The following is a 15,711-nucleotide window of genomic DNA, read 5'->3' as shown; positions in this document are numbered from 1 at the left end:
AGCCTGTAGATTTGTGTCACTTACTGTGTAACCGAAATTTTGTGGATTCCTTTTAGTACTTGCAAGGATGACTTCACACTTTTCATTAATTATAGTCAATTGCTGCTTTCTGCACCCTAATGATATCATGGCCAAATTGTTTTGCAATGCATTTTGATCATATGATGACTTTAGGAGATGGTAAACCACAGCACCATCTGCAAACAACCCAAGACGGCTGCTCAGATTGCCTCCTAAATCATTACAAGGAACTGCAGAAGGCCTGTAGCACTACCTTGGGGAATGCCAGAAATCGCTTCTGGTTTACTTGATGATTTTCCATCAGTTACTACGAACTGTAACTTCTCTGACAGGAAATTACATATCCAGTCACATAACTGAGACAATATTCCATAAGCACGCAATTTCACTATAAGCCATTTGTGTGGTACAGTGTCAAAAGCCTTCTAGAAATATGGAATCAGTTTAAGCAAACGATTTCATTGCTTCAAGACAGGGTAGACAAAAATGAACTGTTGTGTATCAGTGCATATCATATGATAACCACGATATGAGCTGTAGTATCAACTTTGTGGCGAATTTTTTGGTGTTAATTCTTTTATGCCTATCTCTCCCTCATCTTCAAACTTTGAACTGCAGTGAACGTCACAGTTGCACAATTAATTGACATCTATAAAGTTAGGCACCAGAAAACTGATGCACATAATACCCTCAAACAAGCTGCCTTTTTTAAAATAGTTTTTGTATGTAAATTATTTAGCATATATTGTGGTTTTTATTAACTAATGATGATTTATTTACAGATGGAACATGGTGCTAAGGCACATTTGAAGAATCTGACAGAATACTTCAGTTTCTTTAATGAATTCATCAAAATGGGGGAAGAAGAAAGTCAGTTTCTTCTCTCTGTACAAGCTATTTCAATGATGGTGAGCTTCTACTTAGGTCAGAAGTCACAGCAGGAATACGTAAGTAACTCCTCCTCTTCTTTCCACACCCAACTGTAGCAAATGCTAGTCATTTATTGTAAGACAACTCAGTGCTTTCCCACTACCCGAATAATAAAATTTTAAAAGAATTCAAAAGTGAAACATACTTAACTTTGTAAATGTTTAAAGATGTATTTACTGAGAATCAACAAGGTTTTCACTCAGTGTCAGGTTTTTGAATTGTGAGATCCCTCTTTAAACAAAAAAAAAATGTGAGAGGAAGGAAGGTTCTGTACTTTCAGTTTCCGTAAATAAACTTGTGACAGGACTTTTCATATCTCCGGAAGGCTGATAGAAGATATAAAAATGCTTTGAGTAAAGAAATATCGTGCAATCATTGCACTGAACAGAAAATAATACATATTAGCAGTGAAGTTACAGAACCAGCTGATAAGTTTCTGTAGTTAGAACATTTGAAGGTGAATCCAGTTGACAACAGAAGAAACAAACAGATTAACTTTAAATGTGAGCATGTTAGGTTAGGCTTTACTGTTATTGACATCAAATGAAACATCAAATTTGTACCAGTCACTGTTTATTTTTATCCATAATGTGTTTCGAAGGTTTAAACCTTCATCAGGTCGATTTACATGTGTTAGTATGACATGGGTGTGTTGTATTAAAATTTTGGTGTGCCATTGATCACAGATTCATTTCTCTGTGATACACATCACACATAAACTGTCATGTTCTGTAAACAAAGATGTTGTCTTCAGAAACAAACAGTTATCAATCAGTGGTCTGTAGCACTTTTGGAAAACTAAATAGAACTTTCAAAACCAAATTCCCATGAGTTTGAAACATAAAGTTAATGACCATCATGCAATAGTTTTTACATACAAGAATGAGACATGGCATTTTAACATGAAAAGCATTTAGAGAGGAGGGGTGCCTGGCAGAAAGTGATAAGATGCGTATTGGGAATTACTAAGCTAAATAGCAAAACAAAGAAATATACAAGGGGCAATCAAGTGAAAATGATGCAGATGGAAAAGAAGTAAGTAAACTGTTTATTGTTTCAGAAGTAATCATCATAACTGTAAAAACATTTATCCTACTGTGAGACAAGACAGTCAGTGCCTTCACGGAAATATGTTTTCAGTTGCGATTGTACCCAGATATGTATCCCTTTGTCCAAAGCAAATCAATATCCACTGATGTCTTCTTCAGGGCTCAAAAATGTGGAAATTGTATGGGGAGAGAATAGAACTGTGTGTGTAAGTGCTTCCCAGTGAACTTTCTGCAGCATAGTCAAAATAGCCTTGACAACATTCTAGCCCCCCAACCTGTTGTGGGTTGTTCAGAGTACACTGCAAGTGTTTCAGTGGAAGCTCTTGCACATCCTCCCTATGTTTCCAGTATCTCCCCATGCAATTTCCTTGTTTTTGGATCCCTGAAGAAAGATATACATGGGCATAGATTTGCTTTGGACAGAGTGGTGCACACATTGGTGCGGTCATAGTTCCATAGGCAACTGCAAACATTTTTCCGTGTCATCTTTCACAGTGGGATAAGCGTATTAACAGTTGTGGTGATTCCTTAGCAGTAATCCACGCACTTTCAAATCGAAACTGAAGAGTTTCCTCATGGGTCATTCCTTCTATTCTGTTGAGGAGTTCCTTGAAAAATTAAGCTGATTCTTGTTATATTGTTGACTGTGTTTACTGAAACTTATGGCTTGACTTTTTTTGGGTTCATAAACATTTTATTCTTATCTGTTATTACTTTTTGTTATAATTTTCATACAGACACATCCCTTGACCTTGGAGATTTGCTCCTCAATTTGGTCCTATGGAACTTGATGTATAAATAAATAAAATAAAATAATAAACAGTTCCAGAATGAAACTTTCACTCTGCAGCGGGGTGTGCACTTATACGAAACTTTGTGGCAGATTAAAACTGTGCGGCAGACCAAAACTTGAACTTGGCCCCTTTGCCTTTCGTGGGCAAGTGGTCTACCAACTGAGCTGTCCAAGCATGACTCACGATCCCTATCCACAGCTTCAATTCTGCCAGTTCCTCATCTCCTACCTTCCAAACTTCACAGAAGCTTTCCTGCCAACCTTGCAGAACTAGCACTCCTGGAAGAAAGCTTATTGCAGAGACGTGGCTTAGCCACAGCCTTGGGGATGTTTTGCAGGAGAGCTTCTGTGAAATTTGGAAGGTAGATGAGGTACTGGCAGAATTGAAGCTATGGGAATGTTTTGTGAGTCGTGCTTGTATAGCTTGGTTGGTAGAGCACTTGGCTGTGAAAGGCAAAGGTCCCAAGTTCGAGTCTTAGTCCGGAACACAGTTTGAATCTGCCAGGAAATTTAATGATAAACAGTTCACTTACTTTTCCATCTGTCTCTTTTCCATTTCTCTGCATCAAGTATCATGGAAAAAACTGGAATAAAATCTGCAATTGTGACTGCAATTCAATGAAATGGAAACGTATTGCTACTTACCGTAAAGAAGACGCATCAAGTAATAGATAGGCACAATTAAAAGACACTTACATAAAGCTTCTGGCCACAGCCTCTTCCCACTCATACACTATTATCCCTTCCCCTTCCACTTCCCCACCAGATACCTGCTTGTATCGCATGTGATAGCTGCATTCTGACTTGAGATGCTCAAGTTGGCAGTCGTGTGGGTGAGGTGTGCTTGCTTGTGTGTGTGTGTGTGTGTGTGTGTGTGTGTGTGTGTGTGTGTTACTGATGAAGGCTGTGTCTGAAACCTATATGTAAATGTCTTTTAATTGTGCCTGTCTGCAACTTGATGTGTCTTCTTTATGGTAAGTAGCAATCTATATTTTCCTACATTGTTGAGATTTCTACTTGGAGTTTCCATTGCTTGAAATGTAAATGGGAGAGACATGTGACCAGCTGGAAGGATACTAGATGGGCCAAGGAAGTTTTGCTCTTAATTTACATACACAATAAAAGACAGAAATCATGGTTTAATGGAAAGTGGGTAGATGACATTAGAATATCCAGGAGCAACATCAGTGTTTTTGGCTGAAGACCTTAATGCATGGAAAAGTCAAAAGGAAGCTATTAGCTACCAGTAAAGTCAAATTACTGATTATGATGAAGATTAAAATTGTAATTATTTGCCGGACAAGTCTGGAAAATAAAGTAAGACACATAACGTACAACAAAGAACAAAATAATTTAATGTAGTGCAGCAAATATGATGTGAATAAAATCATTTTGGGCATTGGGCAAGTCGTTATGAGACATTAGAAAAACAAAAATGCTGACTTTTGACCAACATTGCAGTGGTCTGCTTCAGGGTGACTAACTGCTGGAGTCTGGTGATGTTCTTTTTCTGTATTCTGCCTTCTTTCAGTTGTCATGTGGCTACTGATACCACATTCTGGGTGCTTATTGGACAGTTTAAAATGAAGATTGCTGTTGAGCAATGGCTTTATGGTAGGTTATTGCCTGTGCTATTCGGACAAGTGATTTGTAGTCAATAACAAACCACTACCTTGTACCAGAGGTAGTGTTATCGTGCAGCTTTCACTATCTGTGTTCATAGCACAGCATTCTTTAGTGCTCAGTGGTGGTGTAACTCCATGTGTAAATACCTAATGGTGTGCATCAATTTCTTATACACTGTATGTTCTAGTTTGCTGCTAGACAACTTTCGCTCGCTTGATTAGTGATGCTGACAACTGCCAACTTAATAAAACAAGATCTGGATAACTTTTCATGGGAATGGATGTAGGTTAACAAAAACATATTGTGAACACTGAGGTATAGTGAAAATAAAACATACAAAGAACCTCTTCCTGTTGCTCGCTAACCTTATTTGAGAAGCATCAGTGACTGTGTAGGCAAGATACTATGCCACAGAAGAATTAAACCAATATTCCAAGTGGCCTGAAGATCCAAGATCTGTTGATGCCCAATGAAGTATTCTGTAGTTGCTCTCCATGCAGCAGGTATCTATGGGCTTTGATATGAATGTGACGAAGTTTATATTGTGAAACCGAGAGCAATCAGAACTCGCATGTCAGAGCACGGAAGCTATGTATGACTAGGGCAACAAATCAGCTGCAGCTCAAAACCACCAGGATTGCACCAATCTACTGATTTTCAAGAACCTCTAGTGCTTGATCAGCAACTGTGGATTCAGCACCAAAAAATAAGAGGCTAGTGAAATAATTAAATGCCCTATCAGCATCAACAGGTATGATGGCTATAAGTTAGCATCGATTTGGCTGCCAGTGATCCCATTCCATCAGACCACATATGTTCGGCCACCAACATTTGCTTGTGTCCCGAGTTCAACAGTACAAACCAATGTCCATAAGAAAACTGCTGTGTGGCATCAATGTCTTGCTGATGGAAAACACTATCCTTGAATACAAGCTGCTGATTCATTATTACCTATCAATCACCTGCCAGAATAGCACAGCTACCATACAGCCACTCGTCCATAACAATCTTTACTATGAATTGTCCTATCCCAGAAAGTGATGTCTCTAGTCCCTGACTACCAGAATAAGACATTGTATAGGGGCAGACCATCACCTGAATCCAGCAATTTGTTGCCCTGAAGAGGATCACTGAGAAGTCAGTTGAAACTGCAACATTTTAGTTGTTTCAGTTTTTCATAATGACTTGGCCTAATAACCAAAATGATTTTACTCAAGCTGACACTGGCTGTGGAAGACCAAGAACAAAAATATAATACATATGTCTGTCAAACTCTGACTCTTAATACATACAGGCATCCAGCTGCAAAGATGCAAAGCAGCTGTTCATGAAAGAGGTATTGTGCACTGTCCAGAATGTGAGTGTGATGCAATGGACCAAAAAGCAAAACATCTTATAAGTGAATGCACATTAACAAGGGGACAGAAAACTTCATGAAGGCATGTTTACAAAGGCTATTGCTTGGTTAAGTTATCTGAACTGTGATATTTGTAACCACTCTAAACATTCATGCATGACAAGGTGAAAGATAGATGCTGCCAAAGGGGAAAATTAAAAGAGACCTATGGAGAAAAGAGGAGGAGCTGTATGAATATCAGGAGCTCAGATAGCAAGCCAGTACTAAGCCAAGAAAGGAAAACTGAAAAATGGAAGGAATATATATGAAGTGCCATGCAAGGGAAATAAGCTTGAAGGTAATATTATAGAAAGGGAAGAGGAAGATCAATTGGAAAATGTGATTTTGTAAGAAGAAATTTACAGACTTGTGAAAGACCTAAGTGGAAAAAAGGCCCTTGGGATAGATGATATTCCCTTAGAATTATAGGAATCCTTTGGAGAGCTAGCCAAGAAAAAAATAATCTATCTGGTGTGTAAGATATATGAGACAGGCAAAATACTTCCAGACTTCAAAAAGAATGTAATAATACCAATTCCAAATAAGGCAAGGCCAATGGGTGTGAGTATTACCGAATTATCAGTTTAATAAGTCATGCTAGCAAAACACTGATATGACTTACTTACAGAAGAATGAAAACACTGGCACAAGCCAACATTGCAGAAGATCAATTTGCTTTATGAAGAAATGTAGACATACAAGAGGAGATACTGACCCTTTCATTCACATTTGAAAGTAGATTAAAGAAATACAAACCTACTTTTAAAACATTTGTAGGTTTAGAGAAAGTTTTTTCAGTGTTTACTGGAATACACTCTTTGAAAGTCTGAAGAAAGCAGGGATAAAGGACAAAGGGCAGGAAGTTATTTACAATTTGTACAGAAACTAGATGGCATCTATTATAATTGAAGGGTGTGAAAGGGAAGCAATGGTCGAGAAGGAAGTGATGCAGGGTTCTAACCTATTCCCCGTGTTATTCAATCTATACAGGAGCAAGTCGTTAAGGAAATCAAAGAAATACAGTGTGTGTGTGTGTGTGTGTGTGTGTGTGTGTGTGTGTGTGTGTGTTTGAAAAAAAAAAAATCATCGATTTGGCACATCTATATTTCTGAAACTAATAAACATATACAGTGACTTTTGGTTTTTGCTGAATGGGAAACTCAAAAAAAAAATTTTCTCATACCTTTTCATAGGTGTTCAAAATGCCCCCTTTGAGATACACAGCATATGTCAATTCAGTATTCAAATTGTTCCCACACTGCACCAAGCATGTCTTGAATTACAGCTTCGACAGCTGCTGGTATGCAATTGTTATTGGTAACAAAGGCACATGAACAGAATCTTTTAAAAATCCCCACAAGAAATAATCACACACAGGCAGGTCTGGTGACCTTGGAGGCCAGTAATGTAGGGCTGAATCATTTGGTCCAGTGTGACCAGTCCATCATTCAGTAAATCTTTGATTTAAAAATTTCCACACTTCCAGGTGTCGGTGTGATGGTGCCCCATCCTCTTGGTAAATGATGTAACTCAAATCAGTCTCCAGCTGTGGGGAAGAAAGTTCTCAAGCATATCGATATACGTTCTTCCTGTAACAGTGTTCTGTTTTATGGCGGAGTGTCAGACACTCAGGGATGGCCTGGTAATTTGCCTTTACACAAACATCTTGTTTCTTGGAATTGTTCATGCCATCGTCTAATGCTCTATGCTGTAGGAGGATCTACACCATACATAGAATGAAAGTCACAGTGAACAGTTATTTTTGACCTGCATTGCACAAAATGTAGAAGACAAAACGCTTCCTGTTTCCCGACACCATTTTTACTAGAACTGAAGTGGGTGCACACTGCTGCTACCTAGCAGGAACCATGTAAAACTCAGAGTTTGCTCTTTCCAACAGTATGTTGTTCATGCACAAGTCTCAAATAACATAAGAGAGTTTTGGTTATAGATTCGTATGTGGCTCTAATTGGAGCTGTTCTGATGTGGCTCTAATTGGAGCTACTCTAATGTGACTCTAATTGCAGCTGGTTCTGGCAAGATTGCGTCATCAGTGATTTGGGAATGAGAATCTGAGTCTACTGTAATGCCTGTGGAAGGAGTGAAGCAGGCTTGTGCTAGACACTTTACAATTACTTTTTCACCAGATGAATAAATGTGAGATGTTCAGCATCAAAATTGCAGTTCAGTTGTGGATCACTGCACCATTCACAGTTCTTCTTTGGTGCAGCTGTTGTGTTATTGGGGGTTGAAGAAAACCAATAATCAAAAATTGCAATATCAGTGACTCTTCTCAGTTTGTGCAATTTATCAAACTACAAATGACTGTGAAAGGTGTCATAAATATGTGCGTTCCTTGTAAGATAGACAGAGGTGTCCGCAGGTGTGAGATAGAACCTCCACAATCTGACCGCATTAAATTCATTAAACCATTTGCAATAACAAGGCTTAGATTTCACTGGACCACTCCTCGTCAAACTTGCCAAAACCTGTTCCAAAAGTATGTGCTACAACAAGAACTATCCACCTCAAACTTGTGTTAGGTAAGAGCTTGAATAAATTTTTGATGGCCTTCAGAAAATTTACTGCAAGGGAGGACTATCAGATAATATTTATTCAGATAACACAAAAATGTTTCAAACAGCAAACACAGAACTGAAAGACTTTGCTCATTTCTTTGGGAGTGCGAGGACAAGTCAGCACTTCATTCACCAAGGTGTCTCGTATAGTTTATTATACCATAGGTGGCTTGGTGAGGAGGCTGGTGGGAATGTGTGGTACATACACCTAAATGTTGCTTCAGGAAGGTTCTGGGAAACTCACTAGTAGATGAAGAAACACTTAGGACTTTATTACTAGAAAAAGAAGCCACCATCAACTCGTGACCAATTGCAAATGGGGTCAGGAGCACTGACACCAGTTAACATGCACCACACGCACATGCATGCTGCTCATCGACAAAGTATAGTACGTGTGGTGATTTGTTTTCGGCAGCAGCAGAAATGTTGCAGCTGTATCAGGCCAACCCAGACAGATAAAGAAGTCGTTTGGATTGTTCTAATACAATTGCAACATTTCCACTGCTGATAAAAACTAATTCACTCTTCACAAACTCGATAGTATCTCAACAATCCAGTGAAATGGAGAAGTTGGAACTTCTTTGCATAACTGATAAATTTTCTACAGCTGGCTCTATAAAAGATTTTCTATTATATTAAAATTGCTTAGTGTTGACTAACAAGTATATAGATGAACTTGTTGTGAGATAGGAATTTTTTTAATTTATTCATTTTTCTACCTATTCAGCATGTCAGCTATTATTGTTTGAATGGGCCTTTTAATGTTGGAGTGCATATGTTCATAAGCCTTTTGATATTGGTGTAGTCCTTGTCTTGTTTAGAAGTTGAGACATATTAATGTCTAATTACTGTAAATTAATTTTTTAATATTGTTTCATTGTTAAAAGGTGGAAGTGGTGAGTGAAGAGGAAGATGAAGAAGAAGTGATACCATTGCCAACAGACAAATACAAACCCGCCTCTCTTGAAAAGATGATCAGCTTGGTTGCCATACTTGCAGAAAAGTCAAGGGGCTCTGATCATCTGCTAAAGCTGTCTACATCTGATTTAAATGCTATTGCAGGTGGAAAGGTAATTATTAATTAATCATTTTATGTGTGAAATGATTTTACTGGCTATGTACATTACTGTGCCAGTGATTTAATTTTCCGAAAATCATGGAGTGTAACATTCAAAAATTAATGTTACTGCACCATAAAGAAATTTCAAACCACTTAGTAATGTACCAAATTGTTATATTTAATTGCCATAGCTGATCAGTGATCATACACAGTGTGTTTTCTGCTCACTAGCTTTTTCATTCATTGTTGTACATGAGTTTCATTAGATGCTATTACTTATTGTAAATGAGTTTCATAAGATACTGTCATTTCTGTGGCATGAATAATAATAATCTCAATGTGTGGCTTTGTGCAGGGGTTTCCATTTCTATATCAGCAGATCAAAGATGCAATTAACCTCCACCAGACACGAAATCTGATCTATGCTCTCTGCCGCTGGAATGAGAGGCTTGCTGTCCACATTGTAGCTATGATTTTCCAGGCCATAACGAAGCATTCTGAGGTAGAGTAGAAGATCAGGAAACAATAGTATCTAAAACTGCTTGAGTTATGTTTTCAGTACATGTGTCAATAACTTCAATTAAAAGTTTGCATGCTATATTGAAAAACCAGGTGCTAATACCATTGTAAGAGTTTTTATTCATTTCTTCGCTAACTGTTTCTGTGTGTGCCATTTTAAACTCATTGTAGTAATTTTTGTGTTACATATAGTCAGTTAAATCTTGTTTGGTCAGATATGTCTCTTCCCCATCAGAAATCAAATGAATGATAATTATATTTCCCCAAAGCTAACTGTTAAAGACAAAAGATAAGTTTTCATGTTTGATGCTGTTGATGTTTTGAACACACTAAAAATGTTTGCTTCTTCGCTTTTATTCCTATTAATTTTTATGGATGAGAGAACTTGTTGAACTTTTGTTGTATTTTTAATGAATCTATTGTAGCACCTTCACCATCACTTGAAAAGGAAACCAGTAGCCACTCATGGCATAGGGGCTAAATGGTCATAAACACTTAAAAATTCTCATTGAGATGAGATTTCTTGAGAGTATAGACAAGTTCAGACGCTATCAAAATAGAATATGATTGTTTCAGGCATAAGGTAGAAAAGTAGCATTATAAACAAGATACTATAACAAATTACAGGATTTTGACTCTCAACTAAATGTATTTTCAAACGAAAAGGTGGTTTTCATCAAGGAACTGATTACTGTGTTTTATATTGTAGCAACAAGGTTTCACGCTGCCGATGCTGGAAGTATATTAAGGGAAAACATGGTAGATTCTCAGAGCCTAATTTGAATTTCCATGTCTTAACTGGTCTTAATTTCTGAAAATCACTTCCTAACAGACATATATTATTTAATTAAGACATGTTGTTGTTGTTGTGGTTTTCAGTCCTTAGACTGGTTTGATGCAGCTCTCCATGCTACTCTATCCTGTGCAAGCTTCTTCATCTCCCAGTACCTACTGCAACCTACATCTTTCTGAATCTGCTTAGTGTATTCATCTCTTGGTCTCCCCCTACGATTTTTACCCTCCACGCTGCCCTCCAATACTAAATTGGTGAGCCCTTGATGCCTCAGAACATGTCCTACCAACCGATCCCTTCTTCTGGTCAAGTTGTGCCACAAACTTCTCTTCTCCCCAATCCTATTCAATACTTCCTCATTAGTTACGTGATCTACCCATCTAATCTTCAGCATTCTTCTGTAGCTCCACATTTCAAAAGCTTCTATTCTCTTCTTGTCCAAACTATTTACCGTCCATGTTTCACTTCCATACATGGCTACACTCCATACAAATACTTTCAGAAACAACTTCCTGACACTTAAATCTATACTCGATGTTAACAAATTTCTCTTCTTCAGAAACGCTTTCCTTGCCATTGCTAGTCTACATTTAATATCCTCTCTACTTCGACCATCATCAGTTATTTTGCTCCCCAAATAGCAAAACTCCTTTACTACTTTAAGTGTCTCATTTTCTAATCTAATTCCCTCAGCATCACCCGACTTAATTCGACTACATTCCATTATCCTTGTTTTGCTTTTGTTGATGTTCATCTTATATCCTCCCTTCAAGACACCATCCATTCCATTCAACTGCTCTTCCAAGTCCTTTGCTGTCTCTGACAGAATTACAATGTCATCGGCGAACCTTAAAGTTTTTATTTCTTCTCCATGGATTTTAATACCTACTCCAAATTTTTCTTTTGTTTCCTTTACTGCTTGCTCAATATACAGATTGAATAACATCGGGGAGAGGCTACAACCCTGTCTTACTCCCTTCCCAACCACTGCTTCCCTTTCATGTCCCTCGACTCTTATAACTGCCATCTGGTTCTGTACAAATTGTATATAGCCTTTCGCTCCCTGTATTTACCCCTGCCACCTTTAGAATTTGAAATAGAGTATTCCAGTCAACATTGTCAAAAGCTTTCTCTAAGTCTACAAATGCTAGAAATGTAGGTTTGCCTTTCCTTAATCTTTCTTCTAAGATAAGTCGTAAGGTCAGTATTGCCTCACGTGTTCCAGTATTTCTACGGAATCCAAACTGATCTTCCCCGAGGTCGGCTTCTACTAGTTTTTCCATTCGTCTGTAAAGAATTCGTGTTAGTACTTTGCAGCTGTGGCTTATTAAGCTGATTGTCCGGTAATTTTCACATCTGTCAACACCTGCTTTCTTTGGGATTGGAATTATTATATTCTTCTTGAAGTCTGAGGGTATTTCGCCTGTTTCATACATCTTGCTCACCAGATGGTAGAGTTTTGTCAGGACTGGCTCTCCCAAGGCCGTCAGTAGTTCCAATGGAATGTTGTCTATTCCGGGGGCCTTGTTTCGACTCAGGTCTTTCAGTGCTCTGTCAAACTCTTCACGCAGTATCGTATCTCCCATTTCATCTTCATCTACATCCTCTTCCCTTTCCATAATATTGTCCTCAAGTGCATCGCCCTTGTATAGACCCTCTATATACTCCTTCCACCTTTCTGCTTTCCCTTCTTTGCTTAGAACTGGGTTTCCATCTGAGCTCTTGATGTTCATACAAGTGGTTCTCTTATCTCCAAAGGTCTCTTTAATTTTCCTGTAGGCAGTATCTATCTTACCCCTAGTGAGATAAGCCTCTACATCCTTACATTTGTCCTCTAGCCATCCCTGCTTAGCCATTTTGCACTTCCTGTCGATCTCATTTTTGAGACGTTTGTATTCTTTTTTGCCTGCTTCATTTACTGCATTTTTATATTTTCTCCTTTCATCAATTAATTTAATATTTCTTCTGTTACCCAAGGATTTCTACTAGCCCTCGTCTTTTTACCTACTTGATCCTCTGCTGCCTTCACTACTTCATCCCTCAAAGCTACCCATTCTTCTTCTACTGTATTTCTTTCCCCCATTCCTGTCAATTGTTCCCTTATGCTCTCCCTGAAACTCTGTACAACCTCTGGTTCTTTCAGTTTATCCAGGTCCCATCTCCTTAAATTCCCACCTTTTTGCAGTTTCTTCAGTTTTAATCTACAGGTCATAACCAATAGATTGTGGTCAGAGTCCAAATCTGCCCCTGGAAATGTCTTACAATTTAAAACCTGGTTCCTAAATCTCTGTCTTACCATTATATAATCTATCTGATACCTTTTAGTATCTCCAGGCTTCTTCCATGTATACAACCTTCTATCATGATTCTTAAACCAAGTGTTAGCTATGATTAAGTTGTGCTCTGTGCAAAATTCTACCAGGCGGCTTCCTCTTTCATTTCTTAGCCCCAATCCATATTCACCTACTACGTTTCCTTCTCTCCCTTTTCCTACACTCGAATTCCAGTCACCCATGACTATTAAATTTTCGTCTCCCTTCACTATCTGAATAATTTCTTTTATTTCATCATACATTTCTTCAATTTCTTCGTCATCTGCAGAGCTAGTTGGCATATAAACTTGTACTACTGTAGTAGGTGTGGGCTTTGTATCTATCTTGGCCACAATAATGCGTTCACTATGCTGTTTGTAGTAGCTTACCCGCATTCCTATTTTCCTATTCATTATTAAACCTACTCCTGCATTACCCCTATTTGACTTTGTGTTTATAACCCTGTAGTCACCTGACCAGAAGTCTTGTTCCTCCTGCCACCGAACTTCACTAATTCCCACTATATCTAACTTTAACCTATCCATTTCCCTTTTTAAATTTTCTAACCTACCTGCCCGATTAAGGGATCTGACATTCCACACTCCGATCTGTAGAACGCCAGTTTTCTTTTTCCTGATAACGACATCCTCTTGAGTAGTCCCCGCCCGGAGATCCGAATGGGGGACTATTTTACCTCCGGAATATTTTACCCAAGAGGACGCCATCATCATTTAATCATACAGTAAAGCTGCATGCCCTCGGGAAAAATTACGGCCGTAGTTTCCCCTTGCTTTCAGCCGTTCGCAGTACCAGTACAGCAAGGCCGTTTTGGTTATTGTTACAAGGCCAGATCAGTCAATCATCCAGACTGTTGCCCTTGCAACTACTGAAAAGGCTGCTGCCCCTCTTCAGGAACCACACGTTTGTCTGGCCTCTCAACAGATACCCCTCCGTTGTGGTTGTACCTACGGTACGGCTGTCTGTATCGCTGAGGCACGCAAGCCTCCCCACCAACGGCAAGGTCCATGGTTCATGGGGAGCAATTAAGACATTCTGTAATAAAATAAAATGCAAGTATTGTGTCTGTCCAGGAAAAACCCAACTTTTATGCAACCTATACTAATTGAATTCAAGGAAAATGATCTTGTAAATCTTTAACACAGTAACTGTTGTTTATCTTCTAATCTACACCCCCCCCCCCCCCCCCCCCATTGCACACGCACCCGCACACACACGCACACACACACACACACACACACACACACACACACACACACACACACACCAAATATAAGTTTCACTACTTCAGTTAGGGCTGCAAAAGTATTAAATTGTTTGCTTTGCCTGTTTATAAAGCAGAAAACAAGTTACCTAGTTGCAATTTATCATGCATTAGTTCAGTAACTGTTCAGTTCCAGGTTGTTTAAAAGGATTATTCATAAAAAATGGAGAGAGAGGGAGAGAGACCTTAACATAAATATGGACCATATATTCTACAGGGTGAAAAGTATTTAAACTGACAAACTCTGGGGGCTGTAGGGGACATGAAAACAAATATTTTTCCCTAATGTCATTTTTTCCTATGAGGAGTATTTAAACCAGTAGAGGAAGATTTCCCTGGCGGCAAATTAATTAAACCAACAAATACTTTTCCATTTTTTTATGACCAAGAGACAACACATTAACACAACCCAATTTCAGTTACAGTAGATTTTCAAAAATGCCTCCGTTGACACGTAAACAAAGGTTACACCGTCGGATCGTGTTCTGTCATATGGCCAAAAACCCCAGGAGTATCCTGAATTGTTTCTTCTGCTGCTGCTGCTACTATCCGGGCAACCAGATCCTCTTCTGGTGCAACAGGAGTTGCGTAAACAAGGTTGTGCATCTATCCCCACACAAAAAAGTCCGGAGGGGACGTATCTGGGGATCGAGCAGGCCATGGTACAGGACCACCTCTGCCAATCCACATTTCTGGGAACCGTCGGTCCAGGAATTGACGCACATGATGACTGAAATGCGCCGGCACCTCGTCATGTTGGAACCACATGCGTTGTCTTGTAGGAAGCGGGACGTCTTCCAGCAATTCTGGCAATGCTCTGGCGAGAATATTGTAATAGTGCCTGCCATTTAATAGCCTAGGTAGCAGATACGGCCCAATTAAACAGTCCCCAACAACACTGACCAACACATTAACGAAGAACCGCACTTGATGAGCGCTGGTAACTGTGGCATGTGGGTTATCCTCTCTCCAAACATGCGAATTGTGCATGTTGAAACTCCATCACACCCGAACGTTGCTTCATCGGTAAACAGCACAGAGGGTGGAAATGTAGGATGCATTTCACACTGTTCCAAGTACCACTGCGAAAACTGTGCTCTGGGTGGATAATCAACTGGTTCCAGGTTGTGGACCCACTGTAAGTGAAATGGACATAACAAATGCTCTCGAAGGACTGTTCTTACATTCGTCTGATTTGTCCCCATGTTAAATGAAATTGTACGAGTGGTGATTGAAGGATCCCGTTCTACATGTTGCAAGACAGCTTCCTCAAATTGCAGCATTCTTACCGTGCAAGGGCGTCCCTGTCCAGGTGATCTGCTAAATGACCTGGTCTCACACAGACATTGGT

General features: G+C 39.1%; 1 protein-coding gene across 1 annotated transcript in view; it reads left to right on the top strand.

Annotated features, from left to right (window-relative positions):
* LOC126177063 (ubiquitin carboxyl-terminal hydrolase 34) overlaps window positions 1-15,711 on the top strand; it is a 479,314-nt gene that overhangs the window by 366,624 nt on the left and 96,979 nt on the right. The window contains exons 38-40 of the mRNA XM_049924303.1: window positions 804-968; window positions 9,282-9,464; window positions 9,810-9,956. Coding sequence (XP_049780260.1) covers window positions 804-968; window positions 9,282-9,464; window positions 9,810-9,956 — 495 coding nt within the window. The remainder of the gene's footprint in view (window positions 1-803; window positions 969-9,281; window positions 9,465-9,809; window positions 9,957-15,711) is intronic.

This window comes from Schistocerca cancellata, chromosome 1, assembly GCF_023864275.1.
Source record: "Schistocerca cancellata isolate TAMUIC-IGC-003103 chromosome 1, iqSchCanc2.1, whole genome shotgun sequence".
NCBI classification, from domain to species: domain Eukaryota; kingdom Metazoa; phylum Arthropoda; class Insecta; order Orthoptera; family Acrididae; genus Schistocerca; species Schistocerca cancellata.
This window is presented reverse-complemented; position numbering and strand designations above follow the sequence as displayed.